This window comes from Bombyx mandarina, chromosome 16 (genome assembly GCF_030267445.1).
Source record: "Bombyx mandarina strain Sakado chromosome 16, ASM3026744v2".
NCBI classification, from domain to species: domain Eukaryota; kingdom Metazoa; phylum Arthropoda; class Insecta; order Lepidoptera; family Bombycidae; genus Bombyx; species Bombyx mandarina.
The window spans coordinates 7,708,000-7,734,972 of NC_143222.1; the positions used below are offsets into that span (position 1 = coordinate 7,708,000).

At 39.2% G+C, this 26,973-nt stretch overlaps 1 protein-coding gene across 1 annotated transcript; it reads right to left on the reverse strand.

The window, feature by feature from the left end:
- Nucleotides 1-2,501: 2,501 nt before the first annotated feature.
- LOC149501304 (potassium channel subfamily K member 18) lies at nucleotides 2,502-25,790 on the reverse strand. Its single transcript, XM_089733607.1, has 3 exons — nucleotides 25,445-25,790; nucleotides 3,932-4,611; nucleotides 2,502-3,856 (listed from the first exon to the last, which is right to left on the reverse strand). The coding sequence occupies exons 2-3, from the start codon at nucleotides 4,533-4,535 to the stop codon at nucleotides 3,060-3,062; spliced, it is 1,401 nt and encodes a 466-aa protein (XP_089589733.1). The 5' UTR covers nucleotides 4,536-4,611; nucleotides 25,445-25,790; the 3' UTR covers nucleotides 2,502-3,059.
- Nucleotides 25,791-26,973: the final 1,183 nt, after the last annotated feature.

Sequence of the window (26,973 nt, forward strand, 5' to 3'; positions counted from 1 at the left end):
TTTTTATTACACTATGTTATTCCTTCACCGTGAAAGTCAATCGTGAACGTTTGTTGAGTACGTATTTCATTAGAAAAATTGGTACCCGCCTGCGGGATTCGAACACCGATGCATCGCTCAACACGAATGTCGTGACGGACGTCTCACCCGTTAGGCCACGACGATTTACCTGAATACTATATCACTCTAAATTGGTTTTAGCCATAATCCCTGCGAAGTTGTGCTATTCAGTTTTATAGTAAAATAGTTTTCTTTAATTCGAAAATATAAACAGTTGTTTTTTAATTAGATTTTTTTATTTTCTATATTACAATTGAGTTTTACATATTTATCAATATCACAAATAATAAGTACAAACTATTTTTAAAGTCTTAAAAAACTCATACTGCTTAATGATTTTTTCCTTTGTTCAAGTTGTCATTTTTCTATACCTTATTTAAAACACACACTTCATTAATTCTGGGGATCACTATCTTATTTGGTTGCTAACATATTTAAATACAATTTTATGCTTGAAAACATCACATGACGTTCTTGTTTTAATGGCTTATGACAGTCTTTTTTTTTACTATACAAATAATTAGTTACCTTAAAAGTTCGAACAAAAAACTAACAATTTTTTTTTCTTTGTAAATTACTACATATTATACAAAATAAATAAATAGAAACACGTTTACGAGAAAACTTTGTTACGGTTGGAATGACGAATGTTACTAATTTTAGGAAATACCACAACTATAAGACTTTTCGAGAATTAAACCTGCCTTATATCTCATACCGTCACGTTAGTCAAGGGATCCGGATTCTATTACCGATTTGAATCAGTATATTTCACAGTATTATGTTTAGATTTTAATTGATTTAAGATAAAAATCATCTTTTGTTTTGCTTTGTGTCTTTCGGGTACAAAAAATAAAGATATACTAGCTACAGGTCATTTTTAAGTGGAATGGTAAAATCAATTTGATAAATTAATATGTTTTAAAGTGTAAGATGTTCTATAAGCTTGCACGGGTAAGTGCCACTCTCCCGCCTATTACTGCCGTAAAACCCTCAACCCTGTACAATACAATTGCGACTTCGACCTTTTGTATTAAGGTAGGTAGGAGGATAGTATTCTCGTTGTGATATGCAATGAGCTCTTCCATCCAATTACGCAACAAAAAAACCATTAATTAGCTTCAACTATGCAACAGAATCCTTCAACGCAGGGGTCGGCAACCTGCGGCTCGCAAGCCACTTTGGATATGAAATTGTAGCTGTGCTATATGCAAATATTATTTATTTTATAAAAAAAACCCATTAATAATTGTTCTGAATCGACTAAGGGCTCGAGGACTCGAGGATTGGCCACCATTTCTATCTCTCAGCCCATTGTTGTAAGTAAATGTTAAATTGTTTTCATTTTTTACTTAGATAATAAGTGATTATCTAATAATACCACATATGAGTCGACTATTATCAAAGCCGGCAATCTGACTTTTGGACAATGATTGGTAAATCAGAAAAACGAATTATTGACTTTGTATTCCATTGGCAGTCACAAAACTCTTCGGAACGACATCTTAGATAAATAACAGGTTAACTATTAACCTTTATTTAATGCATGTTTTGAACCGTATTCTTTGAAGGAGACGATTATATTGAAATCAATCTGTATTGACATATCAATAAATTTTTTTTGTCCAAATGCACAGATTGCCACCTTTGATAATAGACGACTCATATACGCTATCTAATTTGTTGTAAAAAAAACACAACGTACATAAGAATAAATACATATTTTTCTTATGAATAATTAGATTCGTTTTTTTTATCTAAAACATTTATCTATTCAAGTACTATTTATTGTTGCCAATAATTTTTTTTGTGGCTCTTTAAAAACTTTGGTATTTTGTAAATTGTAATTTTTTGCTCTTGCGACTCAAAAGATTGCCGACCTCTGTCTGCTCCAACGTAATTTTCACCAATATCAAAATATCCAACCACATTGAAATTTTCAAGGACCGATAATAATACCATAATTTTGCTCCAATATCTTTATAACTAAAAAAATTATGTTTTTTACTTTTGCCCTTTAGCGTCCACCGGATTATGATGATATTTGGAAATATTTCTGGGAAGCTTTCTGTCATAGTATCACTAACACGCGACAATTTGGGTGCGTTTACTTATACCAAAATTCTAGTTTTCTAACATTTAAGGATTATAATCGCGGAGAGCCAGTAAACATAACATAAAATTAAAGGATGTTCCTTAAATGATAGTCATTTGTAGGTGACTTAGAGACCTTTTTAAATTTTTCAATTATTAATATAGACCGTAACAAGCTTGTCTCCGTGTTGATCCGTTATTGTAAGATACGACAAAAATACATTTTCATTTAGTGTGTAACAATAAAGTGACAATTTGGCACACAAATCAGGATATAAGAGCTTTGATAATAATTAAATTATTGTAAATAAAATTAATTTTACAAATACCTCATGATTTTACTATCAAATTAATTTTGAGTGATAACGATAGTTAAGTATATTTTTTTATAATCATATTATAACTATCAATGTTAAATACAATTAAAGTCTTCTAATTTATTACATCTTCTAAATAAAATAATTAACATACAAGTTCAGTCAATTTAATTTTTCGTATGTATTCGTTTTTGTTCTGAATTTCACATTACTAAGAACTTTGTTTGCTTTCATTTGAATTATAATCTCACCAATAAAAAGTTCTAATACTGTCTCATCTACAAAATCATTTATTAAAAACAATCTTATTACTATTAATACTCTGAGATAAACACACGCTTGCCATTTTAATTCGACATCACTAACATTACCACCACACACTCACTCACTAAAATGGTTTAACCAAAATCACAAGACTAATTACATAGGGGTCACACGCTCTGGCTCTTTCTCCTCTCTAAGAGTGTATACTGTCCGGCGAATAGCTCCGCCATCATATCTTGAACCTATATGGTGCAAAACTTCAGGTAAAGATTCACCTTCAGAATTAATTATGGTATCATCTGTAACGGTCCCGCCTTCATCTCGTCAAGACCTATGAAGAAACTCGGATGTTAACATCTTCTGTGAGTTTGCCTTTAATACTTTCTCGTGATGTCTAAGCCGGTGAACGATTTCATCGTGTAAGACGTTAAAGCACATCGCAGTCAACGCTAGACCAGTCATGATGTAGATTGAACAAAACCAGACAGTGCCAGTCGATGCGCCATTCCTTTGAGTTGCCCCGGGAGCCAAGTGTCCAAATCCAATAGTACTGAGACTCATAAAGCAGAAGTAAACACCATCGATGGGACTCCAGCCTTCAAGTTGATAGAGGACCAAGGCCCCAAAAAATATATACGTAAATATCGCGGCGAGACACAAGCAAACCGGTGCTAGTATTGAAAATCCACGCAACGAAACTTTAGAGTCCGTTTCGGTGCAACTTAACGAATCACAATCCCTTAAAAAACTCAAACCCTGATTTTTGTCTTTAACCGAAGCTGTGCTAACGCTGTGTGCTTGTGACGCAGAAATTATGGTACCGGAAGGCGACCGTACATAATACGGTTCTTGTAGATGTAAAGTCTGATTTCTGTAATCGTCCTGCCTTTTCACCTTTTCTTTGCGTTCTTTGTTTGCTATTGTTCTTTCATCAAGGCAACAGTAGCCGCACTTTGTGCATAAACAGCAACACAAGGCTCTGCTGAACACATTTCGGGCTAGCCTCGATAAAAGTGCCCCTACTACGGAGAGGTAAAGAAGCGTCAACGGTATGCCAATTACTGCATATCCTATGGTGACCGCCTTGCCAAGTGCCGTACGTGGTGCAACGCTACCGTAACCTGTTCGAAAAAAAAACCCATCAGTAACCAATTTAATTTGAATTTCAATATTTACTAATGAAAATAATTTCTTACCTATAGTTGTTAAAACGGTCAATGAATACAGGAAGGCTTTTGCGAAATTCCATTCGTAGTCATCAACAACCAAATCTGGCGCGGATTCCAGTGCTCTTGCTCCTCCATACTGAGCTGAAACATCAGCTGCAACTCTAGCTACTAGCTTCTCTTGAAATCTTGCTATTTCTTGTGCTGCCAGTCTAGTCCAGTTCTCTTTGTAAAGTATGTTTAATGAAACCGTAATTTCCCAAATACTCTCGACCGTCTGTGATCGAAGTTCCGCGCTAGCTTGACTTATACTACTATTCAACTTTGTTGAGGGCACTGAATTTTTATCGTTAACTTGATAAGATGTGGTCGCCAGTGTTTTCTGATGGATTTTTGAAGAATTCCCTTCTATAGCTAAGAAGATAAACGCGCCCAACAACGTGTACGCTAGAAGTAAAACAAAAATACCCAAATTAGTGACACAACCAGCGATCAAACTCTTCTTTTTCCCCTTTCTTGTTTTAACGCAGAGACAGCACGTAGTGATGATATCGTCTTCCGTTTTGTAAGCCTCGTTTTTACCATTTTTCTTATATTTTCCATTAAAATGGTTCTTTTTCTTGTTTTTGTCCATTTTTCACGAGGCTGTCCTTTTTTCATTTATTTTCAACATTATTCTCCAATTTTAGTTTCAGTACTGTCTATGTAACCTTGAACAAAAAGAAAAGAAATTAAATCAATTCAGTCTTGTATAGTCAAATTGTTATTCTATTAATAGAAGAGTCATCTGATTCTGATTAATCAGTTGGACATAAATAAATATGCAACACAAGCTTCGAAACTTTGAGGTTTTTTTTTATTTTATTGCTTAGATGGGTGTGCTCACCAGTGGTCCTACCACCAGTAATCGTCGTGGCCTAAATGATAAGAGACGTCCGGTGTATTCGTATGTAGCGATGCATCGATGTTCGAATCCCGCCGGCAAGTACCAATTTTTCCAATGAAATACGTACTTATTAAATGTTCACGATTGACTACCACAGTGAAGGAATAACATCGTGTAATAAAAACCAACCCGCAAAATTATAGTTTTCGTAATTACTGGTGGTAGGAGGTCTTGTAAGTCCGCACGGGTAGGTACCACCACCCTGCCTGTTTCTGCCACGAAGCACTAATGCGTTTCGGTTTGTAGGGTAGGGCAGCCCTTGTACTGTTAAAAGTGAGACCTTACAACTCATTTCTCAGGGTGGGTGGCGGCATTTACGTAGTAGATGTCTATGGGCTCCGGTAACCACTTAAAACCAAGTGGGCCGTGTGCTCGTCCACACGCCAAAGCAATAAAAAAAAACATGCCACTATTTTATTTTAAAATTTTCAAGATAAAAATACTTGGATACTGTTGTTAAGGTTAGTTGTAGCCACAAATACTTCCTTCACTAGCCTTCACCTATATTTTTGCCACGAAATACCAATCACAAGTTTTAGTTGAACCAGAAAATTTAATCTAATTGAAAGCAATTGAATCCAATTGAGACTTACACTTTAAGTATCAAATTGAAAAACGTCAGTGATAATCACGTATATATTTGAATTTCCGTTTTAGGTTAATTAATATATGTCGCCTCTTGTTACCGCTCGTAATAAATTGTGTATGTTTTAAAGATTATTAATTTGCTTTGACTAATATTGTCGTTAAATGAATTTGATTTGACTTTTGGTTTCAAAATAGAAAACAATTAATTAATTCAAACACGCTTTCAATCATCTATCAGTATTAAATTTCCAAGCATATTTAAAGTTCTCCAATGTAACGACCAAAAATCGAAAGTCAATACTGTTTAAATAAATTTACATCTTGAAATCAGCAAAAACGAGATTCCACGACAGACAAAAGGCGGTCTTAGCAGAATAGAAAAGTGATTCGGCAAACACCAAATGTGTTTATAAGTAAGTATTATTATTTTTAAGTACTCCCTATGTAAACAAATAACTTGAATTGTGCATTGCGAATCCTATTCGTCTCGATGAAGCTACTGTTAAAAAAAACAATAGTTTTAGTATAATTCTAAAAGAAAGGAAGATAAGAACAAAAGTGAGTAATGATTTATTTAATGGGACTGGGATGGGATGTAACTATACTGAGACTTTAGATATCTCAAGGTGGGTGGCGCATTTACGTCGTAGCTGTCTCTTGGCTCCGGTAACCACTTAACACCAGGTGGGCTGTGAGCTCGTCCACCCAACCAAGCAATAAAAAAAAAAGAAAAAGAATGGGAAATTTTTTATGTCTTCGATTAAAAAAATATTTTAAGCTTCTTAATTTTTCAACTAACTATTGTAACTATTTGTTTCACTTAAGACTTCATTGTATTTTTTTCCGATTCTAATATAAATTAACATTATTTTATTATTTCACGTTTATTTGTATGTATTTGAAAGTATATACAAAAGTTTATCTCGTCATAATGTCTTCCGCGTGATATATTTTTTCATTCACAATCAAACTCAAATACGGCTACTTACAAGATTTAATACTATACTAGAGGTCCCGCAGTAGTCGAAATTCGACTATAAGAAATATTAACAAAGACAATATTTAATCTATTCTCAATTTGACAACAGACGTCAAGAACAAAAGTTTGACAATAAATAGTATACATGCGTGTGTGCGTCAAATACATGGTACGTATGTAGTATGTGTAACGTTTTTTTTTTATTGATTTAATGTATCTTTTATGCATTATTTTAAAAAAATATTAGCATTGTGCACTTCTTCTCTATATTCTCTGTAAGTGTGGAAAATTTTAATACTCTTCCGTCCGCGCAATTTTCGTAAAAAGGGATACAAAGTTTTTGCTTCACGTATTAATATATATATTGTATAAGAATTTAAAACCATTAATATTAATACCGGCCCGAGTTTTGTCTGAAGACAAATGTACCGAGAGCGGCGACACCCGAACAATACGATCGCAGATAATGGCCGAATAACGGTCAAACTTTACCAATAATTTATTTAGTTGTCGCGTTGTTAATAAGACAAATAAAATTAACAACTCCGGAGAATAGTCATTAAACAAGTTCGGATATAAATTACGCGTATTCTTCGAACTGTAATACCAGAAATAGTTCACTGTGAAATAACAACAGAAGCGCGTGGCGATGAAAGTGACAATAATTTTTTTTTCATCTTACACCAAATTATATAAAACAAGTCGCTGTCCGAATATAAAGAATCCTTTACACAGAGAAATAGATAGATACTACTAAACATAAAAAGTGTGTTAAAAAAATATAAAAGAACGGCGCAATCTTAGAATTTTCTCCAACAATTCCACTTTTACTGGTGGTAGGACCTCTTGTGAGTCCGCGTGGGTAGGTACCACCGCCCTGCCTATTTCTGCCGTGAAGCAGTAATGCGTTTCGGTTTGATAGGTGGGGCAGCCGTCGTAACTATACATGAGACCTTAGAACTTACATCTTAAGGTGGATAGCGCATTTACGTTGTAGATGTCATGGGCTCCAGTAACCAATTAACACCAGGTGCCTGTGAGCTCGTCCACCCATATAAGCAATAAATAGAACCTAAATTGTGTGTCATGTCAACAGGAGCATGCCCGAGACATACATTTTACGGATAATTCCTTCTTCAGACTTAATAACCATCCAATAGAGTGAATAAGTTACATATGGACCACTTCAAGCTCGCAATGAAATGTTAAATAGTTTGGCGGAGTTTCTGAGTACTTGTCTGTACTTTGTAGCTGTACTGAGTTTTTGCTCGGGAGCCTGCATGTAGCCGAACTAATAACCAACTTTGGTACAAATCGCGAACTTTCTACACACAGTGAAGAGACTTATTCTATTTTGGCAAGATGTGTGTGGTTGATGAAAACTAGAAGAAAAAAAACTACCAAAATTGTACAAGAAATGCTAGAAACAAAATGACAAGAACATATTTTTATCAATTATTAGACGATTATTGACATAACTAACCGACTATCGAAATTTTCGGAAGAATGTTCTAGAGTAAGATTTCATCACTGTACTTAATAATTTTTTACCAATTTTTTTTATTCTCGTTCGAATATTTATATTTAGTAGATTTTACGAAAAAATTAAATATTCAAGTGTAAGCATTTTCTTAAACAATATGTTTAATAATGATGGTATCTAAATTCAATACTCCTTTTGTGACAAATTTAAGAATAAATCATGCGTATTTAGTTCTTAGATAAACAAAATTAGTATTCAAAAAATAATCAAAATAAAATTTGTGAGATTTGTTTTATTTGAAGTCAAATGGAATTGAAAGTATATCTTCATTTTTTGTAAAAAAAAATTAAACACAGAAATTAAATCACTTATCAGACACATTATTGCAGGCTTTAAGGCTCCATAAAATTTCACACGGGCAATATTTGAGAGAGCGAGCTTCGCAACCCTCTCAAAATTCCATAATAGAACATAACCTCAAAATACTCTATACGAGATGAACATAACCTCAGAGTTACACTCACGGAGCCTACTAAAATTTTATTATCAATTTCTGAATTTATTCACACGGAACCCGTTCAAGGTACGCGGGGCCCATGAAATAACTCATTTAAATTGGAATAGAGATTTTCAATGGCGCGTACATTAGCGAGGGTGGCTGAAATGCGGTAATATTGGATTATATAACTGATTTATGCAGAATCTTTATCGTTGGCGACACCTGGAATTGGATTTTGGTATCGTCGCATTACTTTCACGTAATGGTCGGAATGTTGAACGCTTGTGATCCCTTTTTCTTTATTGCACTTGTTTCTAAGGGCGTTATTGAAACGCTGGTGGTGGTAGAACGTATTATGTGGCCCTTGAAGTATCATCACCATGTATTTTTGACGGAAAATAGGCATGTGATGCGGTTCCTATGGATAGCCTTTATACAATTGAGACTAAAGTTACTTAAGTTCGAGTCGTGTAACTTTAGCACTGAATAGAGAAATACTTATGTGATATATTGATGTCCTACCTTTTTCAGTCCAATCAGTTGTGCAGCATTTGATTGTCGAAATTCTCAAGAACCACCTAAAGTTCTAAGTCTGTTCGTTGAAGAACGGTTCGATTCCAATAAAAAAATTGATTGCGAATTGGAAAAATAAACGACGATTGGGTTTTAAGCGTGAGCTCGGGTTTCATTGAAATTGTCGCGATGGTCTAGTGATTGGATCACACGGTGTCAGTATTTTGTTAAAGCTATTTGGTATTTAAGGTGTAGTGTGTGTTCTTGTGTATAACAAAGTATGTAGTGTTTATAATAGAGTTGTGTTTAGTGTAGTGTTTATTCTTGTGTATAACAAAATAGGTAGTGTTTATAATAGTGCTGTTTGTAGTTTTAGTTCTTGTGTATAAAAAATTGAAAAAGGTGATGTCGCAATACATGAAATTAAGCTTCACGTATATTATAAAACTGTCGTTACCAATGGTCATATTATGAGTTTTTTTAATCCAAATGAAAGTGCTCACTGCGTTTTCCTAATTAATTCAATATGACTCAATAAATATATACTTTTAACTATGATTGTGTTTGCCACTTATTTAATGGTTATCTATACTAATATTATAAAGAGGAAAGATCTGGTTGTTTGTTTGTATTGAATAGGCTTCGAAACTACTGAACCGATTTGAAAAATTATTTCACTGTATGAAAGCTACACTATCCTCGACTGACATACGCTATATTCTTTTATTTTTAAATTAGGAATCCTAACTAAAACTCCAATAATGTTATCCAAGGTGTAAAAATAATAATATTCAAACTATCTTTATAATTTTTCTTTTCTTTTTTTTTCTTTTTTTAGTAACCTAACGCACATAGACGGATTAGTGTGTAGAAGGGTTGGTGTGTGTATTATAATTTTTTATTTTTTTGGTAAAGACCCGAGCAAAGCTAGCGGGCCGCTAGTTAAAGGAATAAATTGCCTCAAATTCATATTAACGATCCAGTCGTTCAGGCAGAATAACAGTGAGTTAGTCATGGCATTAAAACCTACATATATTTTTGGAAGTTCATCAGTACATCGCTGTCAAGTAGATGCCCTACGTATTACTTTACTACAGTTCAAACGCCGGATTAAAATTGAATACGAATACTTATGCTGATCTATACTAATATTATAAAGAGGAAAGATTTGTTTGTTTGTGAATAGGCTCCGAAACTACTGAACCGATTTAAAAAATTATTTCACTGTTGGAAAGCTACGCTGTCCCCGGGTGACATAGGCTATACTTATTATATTTTCAAAAAATTAGGGATCCTTACTGAAACTCCAATATTGCAACCCAATGTGTAAAAAAATTACCTAATTTTTTTTACATCGCGTGCCCTACTTCCCTAGCGCCGCCGGGGCGGGCCGCTAGTAGTTAATAAACAAATCTTTAAATAAGTGCATCACTTGTTTGTCATGAATCCTGTGGTCTTGTGGTCTATTAATGGAAATACATACAGTGTTGTCAGTGTTGTCTTTATCGAAAATCTTAAGCAAATAAGCCCCTTCTTTTACCATCCTTGACAGATTTTTAACTTAATTTGCAGTCCGTTATTATTACAACCTACGCTAACCACATGCCAGAATGATAACCGCATTAAAAAAAAAAGTCTCACAAAAGAAAATTGTCAACGTTTTTCCATAGACAAGATTTGCAGTCTTAACAAAGGAAATGTAAACTTCAACAACTGAAGACAATTGACGTGAACACAATAACATAATGTCGAGTTCTCGGTGTTCTATTTAACAACTGCCTTGTTGTCTGCATTACGTTAGAAATGCAGGCTTTATTCCGGTGTTCATTATCGGTGGGAATCCAAATGAATAGGCATGAGAGAGCAGAGGTTTTTGGCATCAACAGCGGCTTCAGCTTACGATCAAGCAAACAGCTTTTTCACAAAAAATAATACCATTTTCGTGGTTTCATAGCGAAATTGTAAAAAATGCAATCTTGATAACGTTGAGTCTTCCGTCTGTTTGTATTTCACAGTAATTTATCTTGAAGGTCATTGGCATTCTAAAATAGATTTGAAACTGTACTCTATATAAACTGCTGTAGAAAGAGTTATAGAAATTTAACTGATACAAGGGCACCTTATGAGCTCCTGGCTGAGCCTTTGCTCGCCCACCTGTCCTGGTGAAACTGGAAAGGCCTCCGGGCCACCAGTAATACTTCAATCATAAAAAAAAAACCTTATGAGCTCGCACAAATAAGTACCAACACTCTACCTATTTCCGCCGCGAACCAGTAATGCAATCCGGCTTAAAGGGAGGGGCAGCCTTTTTTATTACTTAGACAGGTGGGCGTTCTGGTATTAAGTGGATGCCAGAGCCCATAGACATTAACAACGTAAATTCTGTCAGCCACCTGAGATGTGAGTTTTAAATCAGTTTTTACAGTACATTGGCTGCTTTGTATTATACTACTGGGCCTTTGAACTCATATCTCAAGGTAGCATGTCTCAGGCTGAGCGATGATAATATTATAATAATCACATTGTCATCTTTAGACTATTTCATTCTCGCTCACGACTCGGTCGTGCGCGGACGTGCTTTCCGATCCGTGGCCCGCTTGCGAGCTGCGTCTCTGAACTCACAGCTGTGCTCGACAGTGTAGTGACCGTGAATACATCGTGCGTACAATTCAGTAGTGCGGACGTGCCGATCCGTTGGTCGCTTGCGATCTGCGTATCGAGGTCCATTTTTGTGCGCTAAAGTTTTGTAACCGCGAACCCACCCTTACCAACTGCCTTTTTCAAGGCAAAACCAATCGCTACGTTCAGGCTTCCTGTGGCACTCACAGGCTAGCGATTTCCTAACCCTTCCCAAAAAAACAGTCTTTTTCAAGACTAGACCCCCGCTCGCGATTCTGCCTGCTGTAGCACTATACAGCCCGAGCGGGTTCCTTTCCTTTTCCCCGCCGATTGCCGTTTTCACGGCATAGGCATTCCCCCCCCCCCCCTGCTCCTTGCTGTCCTGCAGCACAGGGGGGTTACAAATCCTATCCGGGGCCTCGCCTTTCGGCGAGTTCAACAAAAGTCCCGGGGCCGCCCCCCCCCGGGCAAGAAGACCGAAGATGAGCGAAGATTTTGTGTGCGACAGTGACAGTGCTAGGGACATTGTCGGGTTCCTCCGGGATAGGTACCCGTCAATTAGGGCCGAGTATCTCAGCTATAGGGCCTCTCGTGGCAATCCCTCTCCCCCCGCGTCCGTCGCCGCGTTTCTCAACCGTGCCTCGGAGGCACGCCGCGCGCCCCCCGCCGCCGCGTCAAGTTCGAGCGCACGTTCCCACGATGCGGCTCACGTAGCGCCTAACGCTACCCCCACCCCCGCGCCCGCGTCGATTACGTCATCGCTCGTATCGTCCGTCGCGACCTCCGTAGTCTCAAGTTCAGGCTCCGATACGGAATCGGAGATGGACTTTGAATCCGCGTCCAGCCCTCAGCCCGGAACCTCGGATGGTTTCCAAACAGTGACACGTGGAAAGAAGCGTACTCGCGCCGTGGAGTCCCGGAACTCCACGACAAAACAGACGAAATCCGCGTCCGCCTCTCGACCGAAAGTAGTAGTTACACCGGAGTCGGACTCCGCGCGCCGCGTAACCCCACCGCCGCGTCCCAAGCCCGCGCCCGCTCCCAAAGTAGCTGCCCCGCCCCCGCTGATACTTCAAGAGAAGACAGCGTGGAATCGCGTGTCCCAGGCCCTTCAGGCAAATAAAATTAACTACACCCATGCGCGTAACGTCGCGCATGGGATTCAGATCAAGGTCGCAACGCCGGGCGACCATAGGGCCCTCTCAGCATACCTCCGAAAGGAGAACATAGGTTTCCACACCTATGCTCTTCAGGAGGACCGCGAGCTCCGCGTAGTAATACGCGGAGTCCCTAAGGAGCTAGAAATAGACTACATTAAGGAGGATCTGACCGCTCAGGCCCTCCCGATAGTTAGTGTGCACCGGATGCACAGCGGGCGGGGCAAACAGCCCTATAATATGATACTCGTGGCGTTAGAACCCACCCCAGAGGCCAAAAAGAAGATCGCATGTCTCACGACAATTTGCGGCCTATCTGGGATCTCGATCGAAGCCCCCCACAAGCGTGGCACTCCCGGGCAGTGCTACAGGTGCCAACTCTATGGCCACTCGGCGCGTAATTGCCACGCGCGCCCCCGCTGCGTGAAATGCCTCGGCGATCACGCTACGTTAGATTGCGTTAGAGATAGGGAAACCGCGACCGAACCTCCCAGCTGTGTCCTATGCCTTAAGCAAGGGCACCCCGCGAACTACCGTGGATGTCCTAGGGCTCCGCGAAAACGTCCGACCCACCCAGCCCCCCGAACCGTCGGCCCAAAGACTTCGGCGCCTTCAGTGCCGAAACCCGCCTTCGTGCCGGCTGCAGTTCCCACGGTGTCGGCGTGGAAAAAACCGCTACCGTATACGAAGGCGGGAACGGAAACCGCACCCCCGCCCCCGCTCGTGACACGCCCCGCGCCCCAGCCCCTGCTCGCACCTCGCCCCGCGCCCGCGTTCCGTCCCCCGCAACCCTCTGCCGCCAACGACTTCGCGCTCGTGCGTGACTTCGTCACCGCGGTCAACTTCGACCGTCTGCGATCGTTCGCTGACGCTATCCGTAGGTCGGTAACCCCCGAACAGCGGCTCGCGGCCGCTTTCGATCACATAGACGTTTACGAGTCCGTGTCGCGTACGTTATAAAATCTTTACCGGTAACCAATGGCGCAAAAAGGTAGAGAAAAACCGTATTCCCTTACGTTAGCATTCTACAATGCTAACGGACTCGCGCGGCAACGCGATCAAATTTTCGAATTCCTCCGCGATAATCTTGTAGATATTCTATTAGTGCAGGAAACCTGTCTGAAGCCCTCGCGTCGCGACCCGAAAGTCGCAAATTACGTCATGGTTAGGAATGACAGACTCACCGCCTCCAAAGGCGGGACTGCCATTTACTATAGGCGGGCCCTGCACGTTGTCCCTCTCGATACTCCCTCGCTCTCACATATCGAGGCGTCAGTGTGCCGTATCTCGCTGACGGGACACCAGCCGATCGTCATCGCATCCGTTTATCTCCCCCCGGACAAGCCCCTTCTGAGCAGTGACATCGAGTCACTGTTCGGCATGGGAGACTCCGTCATCCTGGCAGGCGATTTAAATTGCCACCACACTAGGTGGAACTGCCATCGTACTAACGTTAACGGTAGGCGTCTCGACGCGTTTATAGACGACCTCACCTTTGAAATAGTCGGTCCCCCAACTCCAACATGTTATCCGTGTAACATCGCGCTCCGTCCGAACACTATAGACCTGGCATTGCTTAGGAACGTAACTCTGCGCTTGCGTTCCATCGAAGCAATGTCAGAGCTCGACTCAGACCACCGACCTGTCGTTATGCAGCTCGGTCGCCCCCACAACCCAGTCACTGTTACGAGGACCATGGTGGATTGGAATAAGCTGGGCACGTGCCTAGCCGACACCGCTCCGCCAATCCTCCCTTACGGCCCGGATTCGAATCTATCCCCCGAGGACACCGTCGAATCCATAAACATCATTACCGATCACATATCTTCCGCGATCATTAGATCTTCTAAAGAAGTCGATGTGGAGGACAGCTTCCACCGCATCAGACTGTCCCCCGATCTTAGGAATCTCTTAAGAGTTAGGAACGCGGCAATCCGGGCCTACGATCGTCTTCCCACGCATTCAAACCGGATTCGGATGCGTCGTCTACAACGCGAAGTCCACTCCCGCTTAAGCGACGCGCGTAACGATAATTGGCATAGTTCTCTAGAACAACTCGCGCCCTCCCACCAAGCATACTGGCGACTAGCTAGGACTCTCAAATCCGAAACTACCGCTACTATGCCTCCCCTCATACGCCCTTCAGGCCAACCACCGGCATTCGATGACGATGACAAGGCTGAGCTGCTGGCCGATGCACTGCAAGAGCAGTGCACCACCAGCACTCAACACGCGGACCCCGAACACACCGAGTTAGTCGACAGGGAGGTCGAGCGCAGAGCTTCCCTGCCGCCCTCGGACGCGTTACCCCCCATTACCACTGACGAAGTTAGAGACGCGATCCACAACCTCCAACCTAGGAAGGCACCCGGCTCCGACGGCATCCACAACCGCGCGCTAAAATTTTTGCCAGTCCAACTGATAGCAATGTTGGCTACAATTTTAAATGCCGCTATGACGCACTGCATCTTTCCCGCGGTGTGGAAAGAAGCGGACGTTATCGGTATACATAAGCCGGGCAAACCGACAAACGAAACTTCTAGTTACCGTCCGATTAGTCTCCTCTCGACGATAGGAAAAATTTACGAACGGCTCCTTAGGAAACGCCTCTGGGATTTTGTTACCGCGAACAAAATTCTCATTGACGAACAGTTCGGATTCCGCTCTAAACACTCGTGCGTACAACAAGTGCACCGCCTCACGGAGCACATTCTGATAGGACTAAATAGGCGTAAACAAATCCCGACCGGCGCCCTCTTCTTCGACATCGCGAAGGCGTTCGACAAAGTCTGGCACAACGGTTTAATTTATAAGCTGTACAACATGGGAGTGCCAGACAGACTCGTGCTCATCATACGAGACTTCTTGTCGAACCGTTCGTTTCGATATCGAGTAGAGGGAACTCGTTCTCGTCCCCGTCAACTGACCGCCGGAGTCCCGCAAGGCTCCGCGCTCTCCCCGTTATTATTTAGTTTGTATATCAATGATATACCCCGGTCTCCGGAGACCCATCTAGCGCTCTTCGCCGACGACACGGCTATCTACTACTCGTGTAGGAAGATGTCGCTGCTTCATCGGCGACTCCAGATCGCAGTAGCCACCCTGGGACAGTGGTTCTGGAAGTGGCGAATAGACATCAACCCCACGAAAAGCGCAGCGGTGCTCTTCAAAAGGGGTCGCCCTCCGAACATCACTTCGAGCATCCCACTCCGTAGTAGGCGCGCAAACACCTCCGCCGTTAGTCCCATCACTCTCTTTGGCCAGCCCATTCCGTGGGTCTCGAAGGTCAAATATCTAGGCGTCACCCTCGACAGAGGGATGACATTCCGTCCCCATATAAAAACGGTACGCGACCGCGCCGCGTTTATTCTAGGACGACTCTATCCAATGCTTTGTAGTCGAAGCAAACTGTCCCTCCGTAATAAGGTAACTCTCTACAAAAGTTGTATACGCCCCGTCATGACGTATGCAAGCGTAGTGTTCGCTCACGCAGCCCGCACCAACTTGAAATCCCTTCAGGTTATTCAATCACGATTCTGCAGGATAGCCGTCGGAGCGCCTTGGTTCCTTAGGAATGTGGATCTCCACGACGACCTGGAGCTCGACTCCCTTAGTAAGTATCTACAGTCGGCATCGCTGCGCCATTTTGAGAAGGCGGCACGACATGAGAACCCTCTCATCGTAGCCGCTGGAAATTACATACCCGACCCAGTAGACCGAATGGTAAACCGTCGACGTCGCCCAAAGCACGTCATTACGGATCCTCCTGATCCATTAACGGTGCTTTTAGGCACCACAAGCACCGGTCACCGTCAGGGTTCGACGAGCGAACTAACCCATAGACACAGCCCACTGAGTTTCTCGCCGGATCTTCTCAGTGGGTCGCGTTTCCGATCCGGTGGTAGATTCTGCGAAGCACTGCTCTTGCTAGGGTCAGTGTTAGCAACTCTCCGGTTGAGCCCCGCGAGCTCACCTACTAACGTTAGGGCGAAGCTGAAATAGCCTCTCAAGGCTATCAGCATAGGTAGGGAAAAAAAAAAAAAAATTAGACTATTTCAGTACCAGGCGTAGCGTACCAGTGGGACCTCAATTGACCAATTACATTATTTTAAAAGAAAATTGATTTATAATATCAACACTCAGTCGCGATGCTATACGCAATTATTAATAGATTATTAAAACCTTTAAAATTAGTTACCAATGGTGTCATTTGATTATTTTACCGCGTGATGTAAATATTAATTACATACTATATTATTGCCATCAATGGGGCATGGGCTTCAACGAATAGATTACGTAAACATGCATTTTTTTTATTGCTTAGATGGGTGGACGAGCTCACAGCCCACCTGGTGTTAAGTGGTTACTGGGGCCCATAGACGTCTACAACGTAAATGCGCCACCCACCTTGAGATATAAGTTCTAAGGTCTCAAGTATAGTTACAACGGCTGCCCCACCCTTCAAACCGAAACGCATTACCGCTTCACGGCAGAAATAGGCAGGGTGGTGGTACCCACCCGCACGGACTCAAAAGAGGTCCTGCCACCAGTAATTACGCAAATTATAATTTTACGGGTTTCATTTTTATAATATTACACGATGTTATTCCTTCACCGTGGAAATCAATCGTGAACATTTTTTGAGTACGTATTTTATTACAAAAATTGGTACCCGCCTGAGATTCGAACACCGATGCATCGCTCAACACGAATGCATCGGACGTCTTATTCGTTAGGCCACGACGACTTCAAAAATCCATGCATATGCATTCAATAATCAAACAATTAAAACTTCGTAAAATCATTCTAGATTTAAACGAATACGGATCATTGAGGAGCCACTTGAATTCTGTCCAATTTCGATACACGAACATTTCAAGGGTCGATGTGCAGCAGTGTTCAATTAAAATCGACGCTGTCCTGCGTTCCACGGTGCTCGATCAGAATGTTGGCTATTTGAAATATTCACGTGAATCGAATTTATGTATACAATCCGCTCCTATGGATCGCCTTTCTTCTATTAAGTTTGATTCGTAGATAGTAATTGAAGCCCCATGTTTGGTCTGCTTTATTATTTGTGGCCTAGACAATCGCAAGACGAATTTGGTTCGTTAACTGGTAACTGCTGGTATGACGTCTTGTAGTCCGCACGGGTAGGTACCACCGTCCTGCCTATTTCTGCCGTGAAGCAGTAATGCATTTCGGGTAGCTGTTGTAACTATACTTAATTGACGCTGGGGAATCCATTTACGGATACCCGGTCGAGGGGGGTAACAGACCGGGTTATGTCGGACTCCGGCGTCTCCTGAGAGGAAGAAGGGGAGAAGAGAAGGGCCGAGGTCCTTCACCTCCCTCAATTTCTCACAGGAGACTACGTATTGAAAAAGGCGCGCGAAGCACTTGCCCCGCAGAACGACTACCGACTAAACCCCATCGAGCTCCACCACACCGACTACACGAAACTTACGGTACCGCGATGCGCGCCGAAAGTCTCGCCTTAGGCGGTACCCGTACTAATGTTAAGACGGGATTTCATCCCCGGGAAAATCCTGTAGAACCTCGTCTCGGGCGACACACCGTGAAACTATACTGAGACCTAAGAACTCATATCTTAAGGTGGGTGGCGGCATTTACGTTATAGATGTCTATGGGCTCCGGTAACCACTTAACATCAGGTGAGCTGTGAGATTGTTCACCCAACTAAGCAGTAAAAAAAAAAAAAGCTATGCAGAAGTCGAGAATAATAAATAACTATTTTGGATAAAACATCACGATGTGCGAATGTGGTGTTCGCTCAGAGATATCTTTGCTTTGTCCAATTAAAAAAAACGTTTTTGTTTTAATAATTTACAGAACAAGCAGACAACACGGTCACGCTTTGCTGTGGCTAACGTTCATTGTGTGAAAAATAAACATTTCTTGAAACCACTCGCCTCGCAAAACAGGCACATTTCATACTGCTCACTTTGAAAATGTCGGATTTCCATATAGTATTGTATGAAAATCCGTCATTCCGTCATACTTTGGCCTTTTAGTTAGAATTTTCTACAAAAGTTTCCTTAATGTATGATTAAAATATAAAAAGCATCGACTGATATTATTTCATATTTTTAGAAAAGTCGGTTAGTCACCATAAGCAAATAAGTATATTGAATATAATTATATAGGTAGAAGATACTTATTTGATTCGCGACCTCTTTTAGCTACTGCTGTCACATTACGTAAGCGATCCATACTATCAGTATTCTGTCCTAACTCATCATTATCCACTCCTTGCCTTCTTATTACCTCTAATAGTGAATTTATTATAAACGCACACGGGTGAATAACTTCATCGTACTTAAAAACTATAAAAATCTATTTTATCAATCTACATAATAATATATAAAAATGAATTGCTGTTTGTTAGTCTCGCTAAAACTCGAGAACGGCTGGACAGATTTGGCCAATTTTGGTCTTGAATTATTCGTGGCAGTCCAGAGAAGGTTTAGAAGGTGAAAAAATATGAAAATGATCAGAATTATATAAAAACAAACAATTTTGTTTTTCCTTTGATGTGTCCCCGGTTGGACGGGTTCCGTTTGTTTGTTTAAAGTTTATTTTATACAAATGTTTAGGTATTTTATTTATCGACTGAGGCACTACGAAGTCTGCCGGGTCAGCTGGTCTTATATATATTAATGTTTGAAAAACCTCTTCTTCCCTTAATGTGTTTTGAATTTAGAAAGCATGCGCTAGAGACACCAGTCCAGCGGCCTATGTCCGGTAGTGGACGACTGTATTGCTGATTATAAAAGTGTTATAATTCAAAATGTGTTTATCCTTCGAAATTATTCCTATCGGCTGCTCATTGCTTCACAGCTATACACCACACCAATGTTCAATAACTTGATTGAACGTATAGTATTTTAAATTATTCAAAAGCTCACACTTCGTGAGACAATTACTATGTAAAAGAGACTCCCTATCATTTTGATTTATTTCGAAGTATACTAATACAGGTCACGTCCTATTTAGGCTTATCGAACTATTGTACATTGAAACGCATTAAAATTTCCAATCGCGTACGAGTGCGTGTATTAACTCAATATTATCTATAATTAAAGAGCTAATAAATCGAATGTTTTGTTGGCAGTAAACTCACGTACAACTCACTTCGCCGGCAATCTATACTAATATTATAAAGCTGAAGAGTTTGTTTGTTTGAACGCACTAATCTCAGGAACTACTGGTCCGCTTTGAAGAATTCTTTCAGTGCTAGATAACCCATTTATCAAGGAAGGCTATAGACTATATAAAATCACGCTAAGACAAAAACAAGCGGAGCACCAATAATGAATGTTTCAAAAACGGGTGATTTTTTCTTTTGAGAGCTGCCGCTGCGTGCGCTGCAGAAACGGTTAAAGTTTCGGTAAAATAATGTAAAACAGAATTGTTCCCCTATAAAAGATCTAAAAAAAGTCCGCGACAGCATATGTCTATATGTTAAGGTTGGCTCACTATAACGTTTTTTATGCTAACCTTTGTTCTAAAATAAAGCATTATTTGTGGGCTACTCCACGCGGACGAAGTCGCGGCAAAAGCCAAAAAGCTAGTGTATAAATACAATAGCGATGTTATCGCTTCATTAGACATAAACCGAGCTAGATAATTAAGGCAACTGTAATTCACCCTATTTTAACAGTCCACATAAAACGGACGTTCAAATCGGGGGACATCGAAGCGACAGCAAGCCGAGCGATCGTAAACATTTCTATGAAATAAAAATGATAATAGGCTATTTGTTAAGTTTATTATGGCGATTCTCGATACTGTCCGACCGGGCTCGCAGATTGACGACAGACATAAATGACACACATCCTATTTTGTCGCGAAGTGTCTTGCTCGATACTTTGTTTCCTGTGTTAAAATTAAATCAGATTTGCCATCCTATCATACGCGACACATTTCAATAATTTTGTCCCAGATAATCGGTTTGTTAGTTATTGGATTCTTAGAATTCCTGTCGACATATGTATTGATAATGGTATCACCGATCATTCGTGAATCATTACTTTGGTGAATTTTAACGTAATAATGTATGATCATATCTGTGTTCATATATCGAATAGTATTTACTATATTAAATACTATATTAATGTAGAATAGGGATCGCAGCGCATAAAATAAAACTGCCACTGTTTCAAAATCTTCTGTTATAATAAAAATTAATTAGCACTTTTAATACGCCTTGCTCATTTTTTATCATCTCATTTTACCATCTTCTTTTTCTGTGTCATTCTGTCTGACATTCTCTTTTCCCTTCTTTCTGTTTTCTCTCACTCATATCTTAACGCTCTGTTCCACACTCTTTTCATACGTTCCGTTCTTACCAATCTTACATTAATATACTAAGTTTAGCGTAGTATTGGAATCAAATCACAAATATTGCGTTTAATTTTTTATTCAGCTTTATGCACAAGAGTAAAGCGGTGGGTTTAACGGCTAAAGCATTTTCTACCAGTCAACCAAGGGTGGTGTAGAGAGTCCTATAGTAAGTGAAACCTTCTTGAGATAAATAATAATATTTTTATTATTAGCATATTATAGAAGTAGAAACACAATCATAATTTGCATCTGGGCTTGAACTAGGTGATAAAACCTGCATCTCAAATGTCACAAAAAAAATTCCATCATTCTATATTCTATACATAACAAACACACGCTCACATATTACCGTGTGTCCTCAATATCAATACTCAACTATTCCTTTAGTTCGATGATATTAAATTAGCTTATTGTCTCTGGCCCACTTAAGAAATTGGTGAGATAAATAAACTACTGTTTTCCGAAGATACAAAAACATTATGTATGCTATGATTGATGAGCACTCAATCAAGTATTAAATAGTTTTCTTGAATACAACACGTTGTTTCATGTATCTCGATTTGCTTTGTAAATATAGTAAGTACTGTAGTGTAATGATGATGTAGTTTTTTTTAAATTCGTCTATTGCTCTTTATGTATTTACTATATGGATGTAAGAAGTTAGTGAACCGTGTCTACAGTCCAGGCTTAGACTGAAGTCAATATAATTCTTGAAGAACTTCTGACAGACAGACTCTACCTAGGTATATGATCGGTATTACTCCTAAAACACTAACTTGTAGCTAAACTGGAGATCTTAGAACTTATGGACGATGTCTATGGGCTCCAGTAACCGCTTAACATCAGGTGGGCTGTGAGCTCGACCACGCATCTAAGCAATAAAAAAAAACACAAAATTAGCTTGGGGACGCTGACCATAAATGTTTCACGAGCATTTCTATCCAGCCTCTAGCTGTGATCACTCGTGAACATGCTCATGTCATATAAACATGACTATCAGAACTAACGCGATGCTATTATACCAAAAATAAATAATAGTTTAAAAAAAATAACAAAATACGCTTTTATAGAAAAGAGATTTTAATAAATTTGAATTAAAAATAGTGTAATAAAAAAAGATTTTATTGTAAAAAAAAGCGTATGGTGCATAGTATCAGTAGTTATAAATATTTTATGAACAGATGTATGACAGATAAGAGTAGAAGCAGAGAGTTTGATAATATCCTAAAAAGCACCCCACGCTTTTTTACAATAAAATCATTTTTACTTACACCATTTTTAATTCAAATTTATTAAAATTTATTTTCTATTTTTTAGTTGGATTTTCTATAAAATTATATTTCGTTAGTTTTTGTAAAGTATTATTTATTTCTCATTTATTATTTGAATTTCAATTTTTTCAATTTTTAAATATTGAATTTTCATCGGTCCTTAATAAGTATACCGAATTTCGAGTTAATCCGACGTTTTGAAAGGGGTCAAAATCATGTTCAAAGATTTCGTTACAAGCGTACATACGTCTGAAGCTAATAAAAGCGTATTTAAAAAACACGTAACTACCTACTCTATTGAAATTGCTAAAATTTTTTAAATCGAAATTAGCGGCACTTAATTTATGAACATCAAAATTTAAACCTTCATTGAACTAACTTTCCAATTTTCCAAAACAGTAGGTAGTCCTTTAAAATGCTTTGTCACGTCAAAGTGAGACGACTCGATTCCCCCTGGATCCTGTTAAAGACTCGGTGCTAAATTAATTTTATTATCAATTTCGCTCCATTTACTCAGCTTAGTAGCGGGGGCCGTTATGAAAGTCAAATTGATAATCTTTAAATGGTTTTAGAGACGGGCTTTTCCTCTTTCCTCTTCCCCCTTTTATTTATGGATGGAGGAAAAGGATGGGTGATGTCGTGTACAAATAAAAAAGTAACATGCTACTTATGTATAACGGTGTTTGATTCGTTAATATAATCAATTCATTAGTAGAAATAGAAAGTAAACTGAATAATGAATTGTTTTATAGATTCGCGGCTGTCTACATTATGAACAGTATCATTTAAATAGTTCTTACCACGACTTTTACAGTGAAACAAAAAAAATAATGTAATAAACTACATTTGTTATATTTGCGTGATTGGCCAAAAAGTTTTTTTGGTGTTAAGTGGTTACCGGAACCCATTTATCCACAACATAAATTCTTCCAGGTAACTTCGGACATGAGTTTTAAGCTCTCAGTTTTTACTATAGGCACATTAACTGCCCCGTCCTCTAAACCGAAACACAATTGTGCTTCGCAGCCGAAATAGGCAGAGTGTTGGTACCTGCCCGTGCGGACTCACAAGACGTCCTAGTACCAGTTTTCTTATTTTTCTCCACTTTATCCCACAATTATATATACAATGGTGGGCACACTAATTTTTCTCTTCCATTCTCTTCTATCAACTGTCATCTCAACACTCACTCCTCTCTCTCGCATATCGTCATTCACACACTCCATCCATGTCTTCTTCGGTCGACCTCTTCCCCATCTACCTCGCACTGCCATTTCCATACATCTCCCAGTCACATGCATCTTCTCTCTACGCATCATATGTCCATACCACGCTAACCGTCCGCTCTTTAATTTGTTGATTACCGGTCCTAACACCAGTAACTACGCAAATTATAATTTTGAGAATTATTTTTTTGTTACACGATACTATTTCTTTTTCTTCTCAATCGTATCACTATTGTTATATTATTATCAACCGTGAACATTCATCGTTCGTATTTCTACGTATTTCGTTACAAAAATTGGTACGTGCCTGCAGGATTCGAACACCGTTGCATTGCTGGTACGAATGCACCGGGTGTTTAGTCCGTTAGACCAGGACGCCTTCAGACTTCATAGCTTCTACTGCAAGATAGCCGACATTCTTGTGCTCTAGATAGCTTAGAACTTAAGGTAGCTGCTCACGAATGACTTTCCTGTATCTTATTCTATTTTATTGCAAATAAACTTTGCTTTCCGATCTCAAGAGTGGAATAGTTCTTCTACTAAAAGATTGAGATTCCGATTTCATGTCTCGTGAGGTGCGTATCGGTATTCGTTATAATGTCTTGTGATTTTAGCGAGTCTTAAAACCAGTGTACTTAGTTCGAGTTTTTTACTTCTCGATCGCGTAAAAGTTAACTCAAATTTGTATGGAGTTGAAACGTTTGCCGCTAGAGGCGCAGTTCCAACTCCATACAAATTTGAGTTAACTTTGACACGATCGCGAAGTTAAAAATATCGCACTAAGTACACAGGTTGAGCGGGAATCGTAGAATCGATGTCGAAGGATGTATCGTGAGATCCCCAGTCCTCGTTCTCGTCGAACCCGTCGCATGCGACGAAGGGCTCGACGAGTACATTAACCCTCAGACACAGTCCACTGAGTTTCTCGCCTTCTCAGTGGGTCGCGTTTCCGATTCGGTGGTAGATTCTGCGAAGCACGGCTCTTGCTAGGGTTCGTGTTAGCGTCAGGTTTGAGCCCAGTGAGCTCACCTACTAGTTAAGAACTACGCTGATATAGCCTCTCAAGGCTCTCAGCTTAGGTAGAAAAAAAAAAGTGAGATCTAAGATCGACTCTCGGTCCAAGTGTGATTTCGTTAAAGCAGTTTAGTCTTCGGGGTCTTTATACTTGCTCTTGTCATGTATCTATAAATGCTACCCATAATACATATAATGGCATTGTAAGCCCACGCGAATAGGTATCATATCATAAGCCCTGCCCATTTCTGCCGCAGTTTCGGTATTTCGGTTTTTTGGGCAATTCTAACACAATGTACAATTTAATCTGTCGTCCGTGATCACAATTTTTTTTTAAGCTTTTTGTAACGTCGGAATTAATACATACATAATATAATAATAATGACAGTAAGAAAAGGAATATTAAACTGTAAAAGTAATTTTAGTTATGTCTAATGTTGTTAATCTGTCGCTTTTCTGTCTAAAAGGATGTATCTCTTAGTATGTGACATGCTGTATGTCAAAGTTACTTGAAAAAACAACACGAGTTAATACTTCAAACAAGAATATAAAAATACATGTTCCACAAATTCAGAAAATAAATCAATTGCCTATTTACCTTTTTTATCCAATTCTTATGACTATTATGTTGATACATATTTTAGACTCATAACAAGAAAAAAATTACGTGATTGTAATTGCATACTCTAAAACAATTTTCTATTCTTAGACTTAGTAAATAGTGCTTTGAATGCCAATGTCAACCAAATATATTTTGAAGCCCTTAAGAATAAACAAAAACCTTTTTAATTATTTTTTTTAAATATATATGCGACAATAATACGATTGGCGCATTTGTGTATACTATTTTTATTTTTTTGAAATAATATTCAAGAACTTACCTTTTAAACGAGAAATGTTTCGTGTTTATTCTGTTGTCATTCCATTTTTGAAATGTTTATTTTTCTTGCTACGTCATAAAGCAAAGAGAGTCAATATCGGTGCTACAATTTCAGTACGTCACGAGACCTCATCTTCACTAGCCACAGATCTGTCAACTTATTTATAAAAGCGGTGTCTTACTGAACACAAAAGAATACTTTTACATTTCGTATTTCGAATGGTCTTGCTTTTTTAGTTTGGAATTTATTTAAAATTTGGTTTCTGTTCTTAATTTAAATCAAACCAGAGTTTTGGTAGCTCTTTTGGCTGGCACTTTCCGCCATTTTTGTTTTGAGTTAACGCATGCGTTAGTTACTGGTCGGCGCATGCGTAATAAGAATTTATTATTTACGAAAAATAAATTAACACTCAGTGAGTGTGATGTACGCATTAAATGAAAGTTATTATAAATCTTTTACTGAGTAAGTGTAGGATTTTAGTGAAGTAGTTAATTTTAATAAAATTAGTTTGTAAAACTGTAATTAAAACTGGAATTAAATTATTATTACAAAGTGTTAATGGAAGTTCTATGCAACCCAATATTCCATTTATGTACTACCTCTAATTACTCTATTACTAATTCAAGAAATACAGTTTATGCATGTCTATCTGTGTCTATTTGTGATCTGATTGTGTTTGGAATAACATTATTTTTAACAGCTGATAAAAATCATCAAGGCTGCTTAAGTACAATTTATTCATACTAAAATGAACTAACAAAAATACTTCTTTATTTTTAAGCTAACATAAAGACATATCTCTTATGAAGTGACTTTTAGAGATTTTTTGTTTCATCGCTAAGATTAAGATTACACCGAACATTTTCATCGGGCTCCAAATTTCTCGGAAAAAGAATTAACGTTTTTCGTCGTGTTGTTTGAAAATGAAATGAATAAATATTTTTTTGAGAAATTACGAAATTAAAATGACTAGATAATTTATTTTGCGGAAAATTCATGTTACTCATTTTAAATTATGTGCAGGTAATAGCTCTCCTTAGGGAAATTATCTTTCTTTTTTTTTAAATATTGAAAGCCGAGGGGTTTCCGCTTAATTTTCAGTAGTTACTTGATAGGAGTCTGATAGGACATAGGACAAAAGACGCCACCCGACTTCGGATAGAACACCTAAAGTTGGGCTTGCAATTACAGCAGTACAACAGATAATGCATGAATAATTACTTTGTGGCAAAGAGAGAAAACAATGTTTTTTTTAATTACTTAGGTGGGTGGACGAGCTCATAGACCACCTGATGTTAAGTGGTTACTGAAGCCCATAGACATCTACATCGTAAATGCGCCACCCATCTTGAGATATAAGCTCCAAGGTCTCAGTATAGTTACAACGCATGCCCCACCCTTCAAGCCGAAACTTATTACTGCTTCATGGCAGAAATAGCCGGGGTGATGGTACCTACCCGTGCGGACTCACAAGGGTCCTACCAACAGTAATTACGCAAGTTCTAATTTAGCGGGTTTGAAAACTTAAA